The sequence below is a fragment of the Leguminivora glycinivorella genome, chromosome 2, assembly GCF_023078275.1.
Source record: "Leguminivora glycinivorella isolate SPB_JAAS2020 chromosome 2, LegGlyc_1.1, whole genome shotgun sequence".
NCBI classification, from domain to species: Eukaryota; Metazoa; Arthropoda; class Insecta; order Lepidoptera; family Tortricidae; genus Leguminivora; species Leguminivora glycinivorella.
This window is the reverse complement of record NC_062972.1, coordinates 8,224,756-8,245,285: the sequence shown is the minus strand read 5'-3', so window position 1 is coordinate 8,245,285 and position 20,530 is coordinate 8,224,756. Positions and strand designations below refer to the sequence as shown.

General features: G+C 35.7%; 1 protein-coding gene and 1 long non-coding RNA gene across 3 annotated transcripts in view; one reads left to right on the top strand and one right to left on the bottom strand.

Annotated features, from left to right (window-relative positions):
• LOC125236137 (homeotic protein ultrabithorax) overlaps window positions 1-20,530 on the top strand; it is a 216,207-nt gene that overhangs the window by 64,269 nt on the left and 131,408 nt on the right. The window contains exon 2 of one of the 2 annotated variants that reach the window (XM_048142838.1): window positions 8,568-8,579. The exons of the other annotated variant lie outside the window; for it this stretch is intronic. Coding sequence (XP_047998795.1) covers window positions 8,568-8,579 — 12 coding nt within the window. The remainder of the gene's footprint in view (window positions 1-8,567; window positions 8,580-20,530) is intronic. 2 annotated transcript variants of the gene reach the window in all.
• Window positions 1-20,530, bottom strand: part of LOC125236158 — a 76,618-nt gene that overhangs the window by 32,875 nt on the left and 23,213 nt on the right. Inside the window, exon 3 of the long non-coding RNA XR_007178173.1 lies at window positions 8,883-8,974. This is a non-coding gene — a long non-coding RNA (uncharacterized LOC125236158). The remainder of the gene's footprint in view (window positions 1-8,882; window positions 8,975-20,530) is intronic.

Sequence of the window (20,530 nt, the reverse complement as noted above, 5' to 3'; positions counted from 1 at the left end):
TTTATCGTTTTCTCAGGGCATCTTTCCAGACCAATTGAAATTATCTGTTGTTAAGCCTTTATTAAAGAAAGGCGAACGCAGCGATCCTAACAACTACAGGCCAATAACAATTGTTCCCGTTATCTCAAAAGTTTTTGAGAAAGCTTTATGTGAGAGATTAACAGGGTTTTTAGAGAGAAACAATTTGCTGAAACCGGAGCAATTCGGTTTTAGGAAAGGCCTTTCAACTGAGTTGGCCTGTTTTGAGCTTGTGAAGCATGTATCCGAGTGTATAAATGGCAAATTACCTGTAGTTTCTTTGTTTCTGGATCTAAGTAAAGCCTTTGACTACGTAAACCACGATAAACTCCTCGGGAAACTTGAATGTTATGGAATAAGAGGCGTAGCACTAGAATGGGTTAAAAGTTATTTATCGAATAGGAAACAATGTACAGAAATTGTTAAAATTCAAAAAATGAAAAATCATTATGTCAAAGTCAAATATCGTTCAAATTTTCGTGAAATTAAAACTGGAGTGCCTCAAGGGAGCAATTTGGGCCCCCTTTTATTTTTAGTCTATATAAATGACCTTCCTCTTACTATTCCCCACAAATGCATATTATTCGCTGATGACACTACAATATTGATAAAGGGAGATAATATTCATGAATACGAGAATAATATAAATGATACATTAGCTGACATAAATAATTGGACAATCTGTAATAATTTAAATTTAAATATAGAAAAGACATTTTTTATTCAATTTCATTCATATAACAGTAATCCATTGCAATTAAATATTAATTATAATAGCCATTGTATATCAAATTGTGAACATATTAAGTTTTTGGGATTATATATTGACCAGCACCTTAATTGGAAAAAACATATCGATTATGTCTGCAGCAGAATAGATAGATTCGTATTTGCTCTGAGAAAACTTAAAGATACTGTGAATACTGCAGCGGCGCTCACAGCCTATCATGGCTATGTGTCCTCGGTGCTCAATTATGGTTTGCTACTTTGGGGTAATTCTGTTGATGCCGAAAGAGCCCTACTGCAACAAAAAAAATGCATCCGTGCAATACTTGGCGCATGGGTAATAGACAGTTGCCGACCACTTTTTAAGGAATTAAAAATATTGCCATTAGCTAGTATGTATATTTTAAAAGCATGCCTATTTGTAAGAGATCGGCCAGACATATTTAAAATGAGATCAGAGTTCTTCTCAGGAACACAGAGATCTCAATATCAAAACCTGATATATCAGCCAAGATGCAACACGGCTATATACAAAAATAATGCATATAATATGTGTATTCTACTGTATAATAATGCTCCCAATGATATAAGATGTTTAAAAACAACTGATTTTCGGAAGAAAATGAGAAGTTTTCTGTTAGAACAATGCTTTTATAGTGTAAAGGAATATATTGAACATAATAATATTAATAAGTAGGTAATCAATGTCTAATTCAAATTAAATTATATTCAATGTACCGTAATAAATAATAATGATAATTTTCTAATGTAATCCTAATGTTATGTATTAGTAGCTTTTTTTGTTTCTTTAATATTTGCACATCGTTTAACCACGATAGAATACTGTGACTGAAAATTCTTACAAGAACAACCTGTAACTACAATTAAGTATTCTTGCAAATAAATGATTGATTGATTGATTGATTGATTGATTGATTGCTGTGCCCAGCAGTGGAACGTATATAGGCTAAATTATATTATTTATTTTATTTTTTATATTTTTGTATCAAATTACTACTGACCAGTCACTTCACTTGATTTCTTCTAAATATTGGTTTTTCGTAAGTAAGTCGTTACGTTCCAATATTTTTAACCCCCGACGCTATAACGACGGGGTGTTATAAGTTTGACGTGTCTGTCTGTCTGTCCGTCTGTCTGTCTGTCTGTCTGTCTGTTTGTCTGTCTGTGTGTGTGTCTGTCTGTGGCATCGTAGCTCCTGAACGGATGAACCGATTTCCATTTAGTTTTTTTTTATTTGAAAGCTGTGTTAGTCGGGAGTGTTCTTAGCCATGTTTCATGAAAATCGGTCCACTAGGTCGCGGTCGGGGGTTTTTTCAAAATTATAATTTTTTATTTTATTAATGCTTTCCAGAGCTTCGAGTTTCTCCTTGTCTTTACACTCTTTTCCTGTTTATCAGATTTAAGTTTTATTATATTCACTAATACATCATACTTTACTATAATGACTGTGTTTTTTGTTATTAATTGTACAAAAAAGAGGTTAGTATTACTACTACTACTACTACATCATATTTATTTTGATCATTAGTTTTAGGCACTTGCACATGAATAAGGTAATGTATACAAATGAAACGAGTGCCAATTCATACATAAAGAGTATAGGAAAGTAACTCTTTATTAAAAGCAGTTTTTCTTCGTTCACAATTTATCAAAACACGCATATAAATAACTAACCCCTTTGCTGCAGGCATTATGCAATTAACTGAAGCAATTAAATAGTGTCGCGCCCGACCCTTAGGTATTCTTTCATTAAAGGAGTTTTGCTTATTCCAAGCCGTGTTTGTTCCCATTTAAAACATTCCTTGTTTACATAGATCAGATACGTCTAACAAAAGCTTTGTAATTAAGAGAGATATTGAAGCGGCAGCTTGGGTTTATGTAAAGGAAATGAATTTACTCGATTTAGGGCGTTTTAAGTCACGGGAAATGAGGATTTTATAAAATTGCGGAGATTTAGGAACACTTTTGTTGGCCAAGAAGGTTGCTTCATGCTTATCAATTGAGATTGAGATACCCATCAGATTTGGATATTTCTTTTTTACAATATCTAGTTTTCATGTAAATTGTGAAATGAAAGTTTTAAAATTTCTATTTTCATATTTCAAAACTTCTTCTTCCCATCCATTACAATTTTTTGGCTGTACCTAATTAACTTGAATATACTACAGTGACTATAAATACTTGCTTCGTTCTAAATACTCGTGTAAACGTACGTTGAAATGAAATCCATTTCCTATACCGAATACCTAGCGAAGGTCCGCCAGATTGGATCCGCAGGCTGAACACGCAAAGCAATATTTCCACCGAGTCAGTATAAATTCCCGAATTCCAACCCCAATTTAGGAGTGCATTATTTTCGCTTTCACAGACATCCGATACAATTAAAATCTTCTTTAATTAAGGGACGGCCATGAATCATTCGCACGTGGCGCACCGAGTTTTCCACTTGTGTACACCCGCCTTAACGCTGAAGAGTTTATTCGATCAATTCTACTATACGAAAACAACTCTAATGCTCGCAAATCAGGGATCATTTTCGTTTTGCTCGATCGTGCTGTTAAGGCGCAGTTCCGCGTACTTTTCGGGTATCTCTTTTCACTTTATTGCAGTGTCTCCGTTATTTACTCGTACGTGAGGGATGCTCGTAATAAATAGGTGTGCACAAACATATTTGACACTTACAAACACCTACCAAATTGGTTTCCTCCGTGTCCTGTCCGTTATTATATGGTTTATTTACTTATTGCTTCCGGGTGGTGGCGATTGGCAGCAATATTAGGATAGAATAAATCAAACAACTTTGTGTTAGGAAACAACTATCTGGGGATTTTAGGGGACATCGTTCATTAGGTTAGATTTTTGTAAACACAGGATAGAAGAAACAAATTCGTTCGTACTAGGTCTCAGTTCATAATTTTTGTGTTGTTGCAATTGAATATCACGTAACGAGGCATTTTTTATGTTTTGGTTGATTCAACTTACAAAAATTGACGCCCGAAAGCTGCAAGCTGCGAGTAAAGACGGACAACTCAGTGGATTTCACTGAGTTCATTTGACACGCTAAGTAGATACGTTTGCTTGATCTATGGTATATATGACATCTGTGATTGTAAACTAATCAGACAATAAACAATTGCGCCATCTAAAATGCTTTGTTAGTCGTTGGCGTGTGTAATTCCCGATGAAAAATACCTTAGCGAGTTAAAATTAGAGCACGAAAAGTTCTGTTCGCATTACTCAGCGAAACAAACGGTACGGCAGGAAATATTCGGGCCGGCCGAAAAATCACGCGATGAACGGGACGGCGTAGAAAATATTCGCTTTGGTCGAAAAAAGTAGATCATCGACAAACGAGGTGCGAGTGGCAATTTCGCCCATCCGGGGTTCCGCCGGGAGTTATAATTCAAGTGACAAATATCGAATGCCGTATTTCATATTTGTGCTATCTCGGCGCTCCCGTCGCCATCTGTGCTCGCTCGCCATTGGTTTTCCATCAGCTGCGTGATCTATTTTTGTTAGTAATAAAACAATGTTTTCCTCCGGGAAATGTTTTATAAGTATTACAGGGTCGGTACGTGACGTGTTATTTTTAGGGCGCCGGATGCGGTAGGGCGTTTTGGTAAATCTGTAAAAAATGTCCCCCTTAACTACATTAATGTGTGTTGCCCACTCACGTGTTTCTTTACGAGGAGGGTTTGTTTTCGATGAGTGGTTACGTATTTTTGTATGTTTTTTATGATCTTGTTACTTTCAAAACCTAAGATTGTTATTATTTTACACAGCGGACTTAGGCAATCACGCCGTCATGGTTAGTTATATATCAGCAAGAAGTAAATAGAATACAAATTTCATTGTTTATATCTGACCTGGACACAATTAAACGGGGTCGTCGGTAGTTAATACTTTCAATGTAATGTATCGAAAATAGTGCATTATCGAGATCGAAAATTTCACGTGCTCATAATAATTTTAAACTCGTAAAGCTCGGACAATAATTCACTGGGAGCATTTGCGGAAAATGCATTTTATTGTTAAAACGTGAACTTTATTTACCGTCGACAGCCGCGGTGGGGGTGAGGGGTGGGGGTGATTTGCAGTGCCGGCGCATCGAACCACCCTTTGGCACGGATTATTTATACTAAAGATAATTTATCCGGTTCATTATTGGAAATTGCAACATTTGCGAATTTCGCGGACTATCATTTGCAGTTCATTAAAAATAACGGACAACCGCAATTTATCCTGGTTTGCTTGTAATGTATGTGCCACATTTGAATTGTGATTTAACATATAATTAAAACACACAAATTATTTTAAACAAGTGCCTGTATTCTGCATCCCCTATAAATACTACCTAACAACGTAACTTAACTTTAGGTTTATACGAGAATTTAATCATACATACTATAAGACCAGTCTTACCTATAATACTGAAGCTCTAAAGATTCATCTTCTAAATAAGCCCTTAAGTTCAGAACTTAATAAAGCTCAACAATGACTAGTTAAATATCCAATAATCTGCCGTGGCCGTGATTGAGCTAAGTTTTACGCTACTTCACTCACTATAAATATTGGTTAGGAACAAATCAGATTATACGACCAATTTAAAACAAGCACTTAGTAGTTAATAAGTTGGCGAAATTTACAGACTTTCTTTATCGCAGCGTTAGAGCCCTGCCCACGATAGCCATCGGTAGGCTGCTCGCACCCGGTACGGTAAAACCATTATCTATTTTGGTGTAGAAAAAAAATGTAGCTTACCTAAAGTCGAATAAGTGGCGAGGCTTCAAAGATAAAAAAAAAGTTATAAAAACCGCCTTCAAAAATAAGCGCGTTACAAAACACGGAGAAACTAAAAAGCAAAAAATAATAAACCTTTGAATTCAGATTTCTTATCGTATTGCAATAATCTAAACATCCAAATTATAAACAAATCAATTATTTTTGTAGTCGGTACCAGACCTGTTCGTCGCCTTGCTATTGCCTGTTTGCCCCACCCAACCATACGCAGGCTGGTACCGACTCCAAAAATAATTGATTTGTTTATAATTTGGATGTTTAGATTATTGCAATACGATAAGAAATCTGAATTCAAAGGTTTATTATTTTTTTGCTTTTTAGTTTCTCCGTGTTTTGTAACGCGCTTATTTTTGAAGGCGGTTTTATTTTTTGTTAAAAAGTTTATTTATTTGTTGATTTTTAGTGGTTCCTATTGATATTATATGTATCAGTCCGAATATATGCACACTAGTGAAAGAATTATCCTTTAACTCCTAACCATTGAGGAGTTGACCTTCCATCATTAGCTCAGCCACATAAAATTATTACCATCAGGCGTAAATACTGGTGTACCTTTGAAAAATACACTAAAAACATTACATGTGCCTATAACATTTGAAGAGTTCCCTCGATTTCTCCAGGATCCCATCATCAGACCCCGACCGTACGATCAAAAAAAAAATTTTGAAAATCGGTCCACAATTCTCGGAGATATCGAGTAACATACATACAAAAAATAAAAATAAAAAAATTCAGTCGAATTGAGAACCTCCTCCTTTTTTGAAGTCGGTTAAAAATGGAGCATATTAGAGGCACGCTGATAATTAAAGGTACCTATCGCAATTAAATCTAATGTATTTTTTTCACGTTTTAACTACCGCGAGCCAGCCATCCGTGTACAAAAACAAACAATTCCCAGATTTTTTTAATACCAGTTTTTATTCATCAACAAGTAGTGTACCGTAGGTACCGGGTCTGTTTCGCGCATATTCGCGCGATCAAGCGGTGCGCGAATTATCAACACTATAAGCACTACCGCTACCGCGCGTTTCGCACCACCGCATGTGTTTGTGTATCCTACGCTTAAGATCGTTCTCACATTTGATTTTCCCATCTCATGTCGGATACAATCACAAAGGAGTAAAAAAGGTTACTTACTACTTTTTCTTTGATTAAATTTTAATGGTGGTTATAGTGTTCTAATGAAAATTTAATGCAAAAATGTGTGTTTTTCTCCAACTGTCTTTGATGTCCGACATGGAATCGGACCCTGTGAAACCGCTCTAACACCTTGCATGCGTCAAGCGATACCAATCAAGGCGGGCCGCTACCAACGATCTCGACGCCTCGACACCATTACACGCTATTTAATTGCGCATGCGATTTATAACTAGCACCTATTTGAGCTTTAATTGTAACAAAAAATGTTTGTTCAATTTTCATTACGGTTAATTAATTAATAGGTACTGTCTGTTTAATTAAACTTTTGTCGTGGTCCAAACTGTGATTAGCTTTTAAAGCATTTTAATTGCATTAAGTAATACGCTTCTTGTCGTTTTTTACATATTTATATAGGAAACTAAAGAGCCATATCTCCGTAGTCCCGAAGAAAAACTCCGTAAACTTTTCGAACATCAGCCCCTGTAGCACAGCTTGCCTTGTCGCGCGCGAGTCCATACTTGAAGTCGCGCTTGATGTATGGACTCGTGCGCGACAAGGCAAGTTGTGCTAAAGGGTCAGGGGTATATTTTAAGCTAATAAGCCAGTGTTTATTTACGCTCCATTCTTGGCACGAGCAATTTTATTACCAAACTATTATCTATTATATAAGCTCCAAAATATTTCGATTATTTCTGTTCTAATTTCTGGCTAGTCTGACATTCCTAAACTATAATCTCCGAATATGCACAAAATACCAACCCGCATAGTGCGCGTCGCTTTTTTAACGACCAGCCACGTCTGAATGAACCATATAACATACATCGAACAGTATCGCGAGTATCGATTTCGTATCCGCCGCTGTCTATGTGTCTACGTGCTGTACGTGTCTCTGATTTACTGCTGCATTTGAGATGCTTCCAATTGGTTATCTTATATTTACTACCGCTGTAATAATCCATATAATACCTATACTGATGTTTTTAGAACAAGATAATGAGTTTTGAAAAGTAACAGAATGATAAGTAGGTAGGTATTACCTATTTCTAAAGAAGGTATGGTGCTAATAATAATTTTATCAGACTTATGTGATTTTGTAAAATAAATTTCCTTTGTTTATATCGTAGAAAACAAAGAAACTAAATATAAACGAAGACATCTTAATTACGTTTTCTATGACCGCCGAGGGATAAACTTCGCCAAAGTCCGCTCGCTACCTACTTAATTGTAAATTAGCCGGCAACGGAAACTAAAAAAAACACAAATAGAACCTTTCCCCATTCAACCAATCCGCACCGGTTCGTTTTTCACGCTGAAAAGCCAATTTGGAATGAATCAGGGCATCTGTGCTAATTTACTCTCACGTTTTGTATGGAACCTTATTGTAACCGAATAAGGAACAAAGATTATTGTTGACTACGAATGAACACTAATGCGTCGCGCCGTAAATATCGCCGGGCGCCGAACACCGAAATATCGAATGCCGAATATCGACATATCGAGTATCGACAATATCGACATTAGTTGGATACAGCTAATACGCGCGGGTCGTCGGGTAAACTATCGCGCGTACATTTAGCCGCTGGATGTTTAATCTGCCGCGTTCGCTTCAGGCGATGTTTCCAATCTATCGATTATAACTATTCGACGTGTTTTGTTATATTTGATTACCCTATTGGGTATACGTTTGCGTAAAGTTTAAATTAAACGGATTATCTATCGATAGCACAGTATAACGGTACCGATTAGGTACTTAAATTCAGCACGCGTCTGTAAAACATTTGTAACCATTTTCTGTTACTAGGTAAGTACTATTTTTATTTGAATTTAAATAAGTATCTAATGTTCTATTCTATTTGTTCCAGGTATGAACTTAAGTATGGACCAACCAATTTTTTCAACCATAAACGTAAGTCACATAGATGTTATCAAAGCCCTTTTATGCAATAACGGGGGCTATGAATCAAACTAGATATCTAAGTAAAACGCAATTTGAAGTATGGCCGCCTCTTAAGGCGCCCCCCGAAAGCTTAGGAGGGTAGGGGCTCTTATCGCAGAGCTGCAGGCTCCTTACCTGAGATCTTTAATATTAAATATACTACAGTTAGTGCCCTCTTAAATGTGGCGATGCTTTATAGCCGGGAGATAATTAAAGTTTAATTTTTATGAATTGGTTTTACCTTCGCTTCGTTTGAAGGAGCTTGCTTTTAGAACTTTTATTATCAGTAGTAGTGGGATAGAGGCATCTTCCAGTTTGCATCAAAAACAGCATCTGAAATACAAAAAAAGATTAACGTCCTATATTTATAACTATTCAAAACGGATTCTTGTCAATTTTGTGTTAACTTCTACTTTCAAAATATCATATCGCAGCACTTTGCATTTGCACGCAACCTCTGATTTGAAATTTGCAATTCTTATATTCAAACTCTAAGCTCCTTATAAAATGTAAAGGTACCCGGGGTACACGCAACGTCCGTGTACCACTGTACCCCCACATCCGCATGCCGGCATGCAACCTCACCACGGGGAATGAAGACGTTAAATAATTTAATCGGATGCCTCGATGGTTTATGCACGCTTGCCTCCAGCCTGGCAACTTGTTCTAACTAACTTAGGCCTTTGTCATTTAAGTTTTGTTGCTAGAACAAGGAATTAACCCGGAGCTTTTCAACTTGCGTTGCGCCCCACTAAGTGCAAAACGAATAATAGACAAAATAAATCATGATATCATTAATTAATGTACTGCCTTGAAAATTGTTATTGATTGACGCACGTTAGCTGTGTATTCAATTCAACTATGTATACATTATAGGGATATTTTTTTTATAAATATTCTGTCGATAATCGATAACAGATTTATCGATAGTTCAATAATTCATTGTCATGGCACGCACTATATGACGCGTACAATATCAAAACAAAACTTAAGTTATCGTAAATGTATCTTGAAAGGGAATTTGATTTCTGATCGATTCGTTTTTATAATTCATTGCAAGTATAAATAAATGTAGGTATGTAATTATTAGAAAATGTTTCAAGATATTTATATAAGTGAGCTCAGGAATCTAGATAAAAACCTAATTGTCTGGTCTCATGCCTTATTTATGTTTAAGTAGAATGTTGCATTTTATATTAGTACATATAATTAATTACCTACAGGTATATAATGAATAAAAACATCTTTTTTATACAATTATGCAGTAGCATATAAAGAAAATAAATCACATATCTACGTAATCAAGTCCAAATGAAGTTTCTCTACTGTTAAAGAACTAAGTAAACAAGCAAAATTTATAAGGGCAGAAAGAAACCTGATCCACCATCCGTCAAATCTACCGCCGGTCCAAGTCCCTCAAAGTTACAATGTAAATATAATACTTGTCACAGGACATGCCTTTTGACCCTGCCAGGTCCGTAAGTTACAATAATGAACTATAAGTTTACAATGACTGTGCTGCGTTTCGCAACGTAGGGTCGCCATAAACAAAGTGCGGTGACGTGGGCGCTGGGACGCACGGCCATGCTTTTCTAATGACCCGGTGTATATTCTATAATTTGAAAATCGAATTTAAATAAATATTTAGATTACGCTCTTTTCCATCACTATTTTTAAACTGAAATTGATTTTATTCCATGAACATATTTTAAAAGAGGCAAAAATAAATTAGTTTATTAATTAAATACAAAATTGTTCAAATGGCTGCCTTTCTTTATTAAAAATACAAATATGATTTTTATCGTGTAAAATAATTTGAAAAGTAGCTTTTAAGCGAGGCGAGGGCCACTTAACACTTCAAATTAAACTAAAAGTGCCTTAAGCGATCAATAAAATTCTAATAACCAATCATGTAGTAACTCCTCCAATATGCAATAAATTTACCACATTAATTCGCCAAGACAATAACTACCATCCATTAGTCAAATTAGACAAGTTTTACCCTAAGTTGGTATTTGTCATGTCACATGTTGGGGCCGCGGGTAGTTGCGGTGTACAACTGTCTAAGAGTTCGCATTAGTGACTAAGAGTACGCATTCATATTAATTTGGATGATGTGTGACGCGGTGATCTTAGTACAAAGTTATGCTCAGCTAATTAAGTGAAGGGGTGACAATGTCTTTAATTTATTATTGATATAGGTACAAATTAAGTAAATTGAATATCTAATGTAGTCTATGATGTACGTATATTGTATTCATTTAATGTGTTAGTAATTTCTCTAAAAAGAATATTTTTTTATTAAATATCTATTACATTTATTTCATATGATATAATGTAAGGAATGTGTAGATATGTATTTTACTGTTAGGTGTGTGATTCTGGATATCATAAATATTTTTAATGTTTATTCAGTCGCTTAAAATGTATAATACCTAAACACGCCACTTTTTGAGCTTTTAATGTGAAGATATCTAAAGTATTTACATTATACATATATTGCTTAAGTAACCGCTCCATTTATGTTAAATATATACCATGAAAAACTGAAAATGTCATTACGATTAGAGATGGGCCGAATACGGACTTTGCCGAATACGAATATTCGGCCGAACATTCGGTTCAGCTGTTACCGAACTAGGGTTGCAAAAAAACGGTTTTTTTCTGGCTTGAAAAAAAAAACATGAAAAAAAACCGTGAAAAAAAAACGGTTTTTTTTCTGGAGAATGTTTTTTTTCTAAAGTACGAAATCTCAAAATTTGAAAGTAGTTAATACTTTTATACGGTTTTTTAGACTTAATGTTAACTATTAAACGAATTTAATCATATAACTTTAATTTCTGGTCTTATAAAAATAACATTTACGAAATTTGTAGTTGGTAGTTATCACTTTTTACTGTTGGCAACATCACCGCCTCCCCACGCTACACACAGCATCGGGGATTCCCCAATAAACGTTTGTATACTGAATGTTAATTGAATTAAAATTTACGTTATTGTTATTGAAACACGTTACAACTCACGAAAAACCGTTATTGTCGTATTATTTGTTCATCTGAAAAAAAAAACCATTTTTAGAAAAAAAAAAACCAAGGTGCTCGGTTTTTTTTCATGTTTTTTTTTTTCACAATTCTGAAAAAAAAAACATTTGTTTTTTTTTGTATTTACAACCCTATACCGAACCGAACATTCGGCCGAATATTCGGTTGAGCCATATTTTATATCCTGACTTAAAGTTAAAAACGTTTCAATGATTGGTAAAGGGTACACATATTTATCTTAATGTTCCTATAATTTAGTGCAAGAGAATTTTTTTTTTCTTAAGATACGTTATTTTTACTTTCACAAAATTATTGTATTTTATATTTTAACGCATTTTTAACTCCCTTTGGTAGTTCCTTAGAATGCAGAAATACAACTTGCGCTATTTTATTTACTTTGTTTATTCGGTAAATATTCGGCAATGTAACCGAACTATTCGGCCGAATACGAACATTGAAAAACTTGCCGAATATGCCGAATACCGAATATTTACCGAATATTCGGCCCATCTCTAATTACGATACGTGGAAACCTAATATGCAAGATGGGTAACTTAACTACGTGTATTCGATAGTTACATTATACAAACACAGGGAGCCACGTGACCACGACAGATGTATGGCTCTCCGATGTATTGCTAACACAGAACACCCCACTAGAAGCCAAATGCAAGCGATATTGTTCGAGACGCAAATCACCAATCCTTGCGGGGTGAGGCGGGCGCGCACGGTGCTGCCATTGGTCGTTTCAAATAATGGCGCGCCTTTATGATTAGCAGTAGGGATGGGAATGGGACATGTCTATTATAGACAATGGTACCGGTACCAGTACTGTGGTGAATTTGTTTTGCAACAAATTATAATATTATAATTAAATTATAATAAGGCCTAGTTACCCTTCGGGTTGGAAGGTCAGATGGCAGTCGCTTTTATAAAACTAGTGCCTACGCCAAATCTTGGTAGTAGTTTCCAAAGCGGACCCCAGGCTCCCATGAGCCGTGGCGAATGCCGATGCCGGGATAACGCAAGGAGGATGATAATTGTGATAGCATCTCAATAAAAATCATTCTAGTAACTAATAACTAAACTGTGCATTTTTACTTACGTTTACTAAGTTAAATAACCAACTAAATATTCTAAACTAATCAATGAACTAAATACCACTACAGACTCTACAGATTCTAGATAATTATTCACTATTACAAATCTGCTTTCTTTTATATTTCATAAAATGGTAGCACATGGTACGAACGGCAGTACGAAGTTCCCGCAACAGACATAAACTAACATGGCCCCATGCCTAGTCGTTTACGTGAAAGGGATAGCATATCACATTGTTAACTCGGTAAAGAGGGATGGACGCGCCTCGGCGCCGCTCAGCACAACCATATTGACCAGTATAAATGAACTCCGCGGACAATAAATAATATTCAACAAAATAATTAATTTGACTTAACTGTGGAATGTTGTTCCATCTTTTTTACATGTAGAAGTGTTAGAAGAATTGCCACACCACTTTATGCTGTAAGAGACCATTGTTTGCAACCAAAATTGATTATTTAAGATTTTTTCCCGAGCGGACACGGACACTGTTAGCGGGTCGTATACTTGGGCGCTACTGATCGGTGTCGCACGCGTTCAAACTTTTATAAACCTGATTTGTCGTATGCTTGGTGACCGCGAGTCGCCCTGTAAGGGCCATCTTGTTGTATTGATCTGTGATTGCTAATGAAGTTTTACCGCATACACACGGCCTGGTATTGATTGCTGCGCTATTGTATGTATCAGTCTCAGACCCTAGTGCGTACACTAACACATACATACAGTCTTGAGTAATGAGAATAAAAAAAAATATTTGATTGAAAATTGAAAGTATTGAAACGAACGTTTTATATTTAACCCGACGTTTCGGACATGACATTACGTCCGTGGTCACGGGTAGACAGCGCGATTTTACGCGATTAAGTCCCGTTTTAATTTAATAATATGAGTGAAGATCGTGACAGTTTAAATCAATATATTGAAACGAACTTTGAAATTGGTGGCTTTTAGATTGACCTTATGTGGGTCCGATAAGGTTTTGAATGTGAAGTTTTATCTGGTGATATAAATTTATTTGTTATATAAATTAAGGGTATTTTCAGTGAGGTATAACTGCAATAACAAAAACCGGCCAAGAGCGTGTCGGGCCACGCTCAGTGTAGGGTTCCGTATTTGACGGGTTTCCCACCCCTGTTTTCCGTATTTTTCTCAAAAACTACTGAACCTATCAAGTTCAAAACAATTTTCCTAGAAAGTCTTTATAAAGTTCTACATTTGTGATTTTTTTCATATTTTTAAAACATATGGTTCAAAAGTTAGAGGGGGGGGACGCACTTTTTTTTACTTTAGGAGCGATTATTTCCGAAAATATTAATATTATCAAAAAATGATCTTAGTAAACCCTTTTCATTTTTAAATACCTATCCAACAATATATCACACGTTGGGGTTAGAATGAAAAAAAATATTAGCCCCCACTTTACATGTAGGGGGGGTACCCTAATAAAACATTTTTTTCCATTTTTTATTTTTGCACTTTGTTGGCGTGATTGATATACATATTGGTACCAAATTTCAGCTTTCTAGTGCTTACGGTTACTGAGATTATCCGCGGACGGACGGACGGACAGACAGACATGGCGAAACTATAAGGGTTCCTAGTTGACTACGGAACCCTAAAAACGACATATATTTTTACCAACTGTAATCTGTGGTTTCGATTAACATTTTGAGGATTATGCGCTTAATTTAGTTTTATTTCTAGCAATATATAAAATATCCGCCATTAAGAATGATTTGTATATAAAAACACGTGCGCTTAAAAATAAACATACGAATAGATATTTTAAAACACGAGCCGCTTCCTTCGAACATCAAAGGGATGGAAATAACTGTCCTCACTCCACTAGACAACTCAATTCGCAACGTTAACAAGTGCCATTAAATTTTTTAACACATTTATTATACATCAATAAACAAAACCTACGTATTGTACGCCCGCGGGGGAGTGAGGGAGCGACCGACCACCCTACAAAATTATGTACGACGAACTGGGACTAATATATCAAGGGGAGGACGTGGCAGACTAAGGAGAGAGTATTATGGGGTGGGCCGGTGGAATACTTAAGAACCCTGGTGACACCCCATTAAAACACACGTCCTGCATTTTTGGCCAGACGTTTTCATTTGCAAACGTACTGGAATTGGATTTGGAATCCGAGGGTTTAAATTTATAAAATTGTTGCCGCGTTTCTTTTTGCATATTTATTTTTATGCGTCCCCAGGTTGATTATATTTAATTAGGAGATATGAAAATAAGCGACCCCAAAGGTATTTACTAGTAGCTTAATTGAGAAAATAAAACCTTATTTCCTTTTTTATTTTATTTAAGTACTGGTTCATTATTCATGTTTAACCTTAAGAAAAAATAATTGTGAAACACTATACGATGCCGGAGCAGAGAAGGGCCATAAACATTTCAGCGCAGTGTCGCTGCGATGCAACCTAAACGATTGCAACGGGCCGATATTACACGGAACGAGGCGCGAACGCCGCGGCACGCATCCGGAATCATAATTCCAAAATAACTTCCAACATGCCCCCCTCCCCCCGAGTTCCCGCACGTTTTTTGGATAAACTGGAATCCCCGTTAATTCCCAAGATAGACATAATTTGGAATTGGATCCATCTATCCTGCGCGCTACGAACAAAAATAAGTTACCGGGCCGTGTACCGTCGGATTTATGTGGGCGAAAACAAAGCGGCGCGCATATTGTCTACAAAGGTTTTTGTACTACAATTTTTTTTGCCCGATTATGATCAAATATCTAAATATATAAAAGAAGAAGCTGACTGACTGACTGACTGACTGACTGACTGACTGACTGACTGACATATCAACGCACAGCCGAAACCGCTGGTCCTAGAGATTTCAAATTTGGCACGTAGGTTCCTTATATAGTGTAGAGGAGCACTAAGAAAGGATTTTCCAAAATTCACCTCCTAAGGGGGTCAAATGGGGGTTCAAAGTTTGTATGGGGAAACAAGATTAGTTTGACTATTTTATTTGAAACTTCACAGGAAGATTCCTTAAAACATATGACTGAATACGTGTTTCAGGTTTTTTGAAAATTTAACCCCTAAAAGGATGAAAAGGGGGTGATGAAGTCAAAAAATCAATATGGGTATCGTTTTTATGGTTTATCGGGTCGCTGATCACGATAAATACAACGTTTTTAAAATCTAACGAGGCGGAAGTGAAATACCTTCTCCCCTGTTGTGGTGCAATGGGGTTTAAATATCAAAAAAATATATAAAAGAAGATATTGACTGACTGACTGACATATCAACGCACAGCTGAAACCGCTGGTCCTAGAGATGTCAAATTTGGCACGTAGGTTTTTTATATAGTGTAGAGGAGCACTAAGAAAGGATTTTTCAAAATTCGCCTCCTAAGGGGGTCAAATGGGGGTTCAAAGTTTGTATGGGGAAACAATGTTAGTTTCACTGTTTTATTCTAAACTTCACAGGAGGGATCCTAAAAATATATGACTAAAGATGTGTTTCAGGTTTTTTGAAAATTTAACCCCTAAAAGGGTGAAAAGGGGGTGATAAATTAAAAAAAAACAATATGGGTATCGTTTTTATGATTAATCGGGTCGCTGATCACGATAAATACAACGCTTTTAAAATCTAACGAGGCGGAAGTGAAATACCTTCTCCCCTGTTATCCCTTTAACGGGCAAGACTCAAAAAAATCGTGAGTTCAAACCTCATCGCCATCCTGTAGTACTAAAGATTCTGTACAAGAAAAAAATACAAAAAGATACAAGTCATACAGGGTGGTCTTTTTTGAGACCGGTGCCCTATAAAGGGTTATAGTGCAATGGGGTTTAAATGTCATAAAATAAATAAAAGAAGAAACTGACTGACTGACTAACTGACATATCAACACACAGCCGAAACCGCTGGTCCTAGAGATTTCAAATTTGGCACATAGGTTCCTTATATGGCGTAAAGGAGCACTAAGAAAGGATTTTTCAAAATTCTCCTCTTAAAAGGGTGAAATGGGGGTTCAAAGTTTGTATGGGGACACAAGATTAGTTTGACTATTTTTTTCGAAACTTCACAGGAGGATTCCTAAAGACATATGACTAAATACATGTTTCAGGTTTTTTGAAAATTTGACCCCTAAAGGGGTGCAAAGGGGGTAAAGTCAAAAACACAATATGGGTATCGTTTATATGGTTTATCGGGTCGCTGATCACGATAAATACAACGATTTTAAAATCTAATGAGGTGGAAAAGAAATTTTCTCCCCTGTTGTTGAGCAACGGGGTTAAAATATCCAAAATAGCCATAAGTATAGGTTTAGTTTTTATCTTTACTTCTGGTTCAAGAGATTTCAAATTGACACGGAAGTTCCTTAGAGGAGCACTAAGAAAGGATTTTTCAAAGTTCACCTCCTAGCATGATAATTTGACAGGGGCAAGGACAGGGACAGAGACAGGGACAGGGACAGGGACAGGGTCAGGGACAGGAACGGGATAGGGTTAGGGTTAGGGATAGGGATAGGGATAGGGATAGGGATAGGGGTAGGGGTAGGGGTAGGGGTAGGGGTAGGGGTAGGGGTAGGCGTAGGCGTAGGGCTAGGGATAGGGATAGGGATAGGGATAGGGATAGGGATAGGGATAGGGATAGGGATAGGGATAGGGATAGGGGACGGGGACGGGGACGGGGACAGGGACAGGGACAGGGACAGGGACAGGGACAGTGATAGGGATAGGGGACGGGGATAGGGATAGGGGAGGGACGGCGACAGGGACGGGACGGGGTCGGGGACAAGGATAGAGATAGGGACGGGGATAAGAATAGGGATTGGGGTCGGAATAATCGGTTGGCAATCGATATCTAGGCAGTGTAAAATGCAGGTGGCTCAGTGGGAAGGGATTAATTAGTAAGTAGGCATCGGCGAGTATCCTGCATCCGTAATAACTAATACATTCAATGTGCTGTAAGAAAATCGTTGTTTGCTTGCCTTTCATATGTTTACGTTTGCAATAAGTATAAGCAAAATGGAAAAAATTGTAAGCGATAATGCAAGGAAGTACTTTTTACCCTACCGACCATAGCGTCGAGATACTGGCTATGTGGGTTGTATGAAGTTTCCCCAGTATAAATATTTATATAGGTAAAATGCGGGTAAAAGCTAGTGATAATGATAAAACTATGAAATAAAAAAAAACATTATCGTAAATAAATAAAGAAGATAAATACGACACTTTTATTGAATTTAGGTGTGATTAACTTATTTAATATTCAATAATAAATAAAGTGTGATGAATAAGATGAATTGATGATACCATTTTTCCTTGTGGTTTCTTAATATGACTACGTGTCTTGGTGACCGTGTATAGGTAGAGAAATAAATATGTACGAGTAAATAACTTCGTTTCTCGAAAAAAATACTGTTTTTTCTTTAAGAAAATATGTAAATACGTTGCAAAAACACGCTCTAAAACCAAATAACCTAATTAAAGTCAACATTTACGAGTATCTGACAGCTCATAAAACTACAATATAAACAAAACGTAACAGTTTAAAGAATCGTTCATAAAAGGTTGACCCCAGGTTTACGAGCGCGCTTAACAAGTCATAAAGCCAGTCATAAACGGGCGGCTCCATTCACAACCGTCTACTATGTTTGCTTACAGTTCTAAATGCTAATAGGACCGTGAGTAGCAGGCCGTGTTTGAAACTTGTGTAATGAGCGAATTTGGCCAATGAATTTTTTTTTATTGTTTTCAGCAGCTTAGACATTCGTCGATATTTGAAAAAGTTTGGTACGTATAGGTTATTGGCTATTTTTATGAATATTATGATAAATAATCGATTACAGATGTGGTTTACTTAAAATAGTAACCTATTACATTAGTTCAATTATAATTTCGAAATAAGTTTTACTTTTAGGTAGTTTTTTTAAATACAACCTGTAGGTTACCTACAGTAGGTACCTAGTCAAATTTAAAATAAAATAAAAAGACACATTGGGTATGGGAGTAGGTACTGGATTGATTTCGCGGTCTATAAGGCTTAAGTCTTCAAAATAGAATTTTGTAAAAGCAACCAAGCTTAGTAAAAAATAAAGTTCATTATTCATAACACCAGAGAAAAGAGACTAACAAAGAATGGGAACTCCGTAGTCCAATTTATATGTTTGACTCGTAAAACAATAGATGGCATTACTATACTCTCGCGACAAATGGTATTGTTCAATTCACGAAATAATTTCATTTAAATGACCCAAATCGTAATATTAAAAAATTTGGAACTTGATCATACAACATTTTCATTATATAACACCGAAATTTACAAAAACAATTAAGTATTTTTTTACTAATCGGGATTTTTCGTACAGTTCGTATCAGAGTAAAGGACCCCCCCTAGGAAATGACATGTGTAAGCGTTACATTTTTTCGTCAGCATCGGTAAGAGGATAGTTAGTGTAGCGGCTAATCCATCTGATTCGCAAACGTGAGGTCCTCGGTTCCAATTCCAAGAATGACATATCTTTTTGTATTTATTTTTTCTTGTTTTACTCTGTTACTTTTTTTATTATAATATTTATAATTAAGAAAAGTAACAAATTTTCTTTATTATAATATTTATAATAAAGAAATCTTTGCTTAAATAAACATGAGGTATACAGAAAAAGAAAGGCACTTTGCTAAAAATAAAATTATTTATTTACTTAAACATAAATTTTCGTAACGTTTATTAATAAACTTCAAAATAATAACACGAGCTTTTTTATAGTCATACTTGTTATGGAGAATTTCTGGCCAAAAGCTGCACTTTTGGATGGAAGCAAGCCGCTTTGCATGGTGATAGTAGACATCATAGTAAACGTTTTTTTCCGAAAATATTGAAATTTCATCCCTTAGGAAACCGACCGTAGCAAGGTGTTTTATGAAAATGAAAAAAATTCTATCTTTTTATTGTATCGTCAGATTTTGACAAAACGTATCTCAAATGAAAGGTATTGCTTTATGTAATTAAAAAAAAAATTTAAACAAAAATTATTATAAAAAAAAAGTAAGAAAAAAATTAAAAAAAGTAAATTTACGTCTCGCACTGAATGACTTCAAAGAATGACAGACAAAATGTACAATGTTGATATATGAGTTTTTTTATATCAAAGACAGATAAATTCATAAATTTTAACTTCTGATTAGCAGAAACGTCTGCAATCGATGCCACTAGGCTTAGAATAAATTTAAAAGTGGAAAATGTCTGCCTTGGGTAAATTCATAGTTGAAAACTAAAGACCGCATCGAAATCGGATTAGCGTTTTTTAAGATACAAGTTGCCAAAGTTGGGAAAATTTGCTTTATATGGCCACTTTGAAATTCCTTTGCCAGAAAGTCAGAAATAATATATTTTTCTTACATCGAAAAGTACATATGACAGTACAACTCAAAATAAAATAAAAAATTCCGAGGATATCATAATTTCATGCCTTAAGGTTAGGACGACGAGCGTAGCGAAAAAAAATCTTATTTTTTTGTACGTCGTCCGATTTTGACAAAACATATTTCAATTGAAAGGTATTGTTTTATGTAACTGTATATGTGTGTATGACGTCTATTACAAATGCATACTTATAACTGTAAGAAAAATATAATGTTCCTGACTTTCTAGCTAAGGAATTTATAAGCGACCATATAAACAAACTAAGCCAACTTTGACAACTCGTATCTTAAAAACTACTGATCCGATTTCGATTCGATTTTTAGTGCTGATTATAA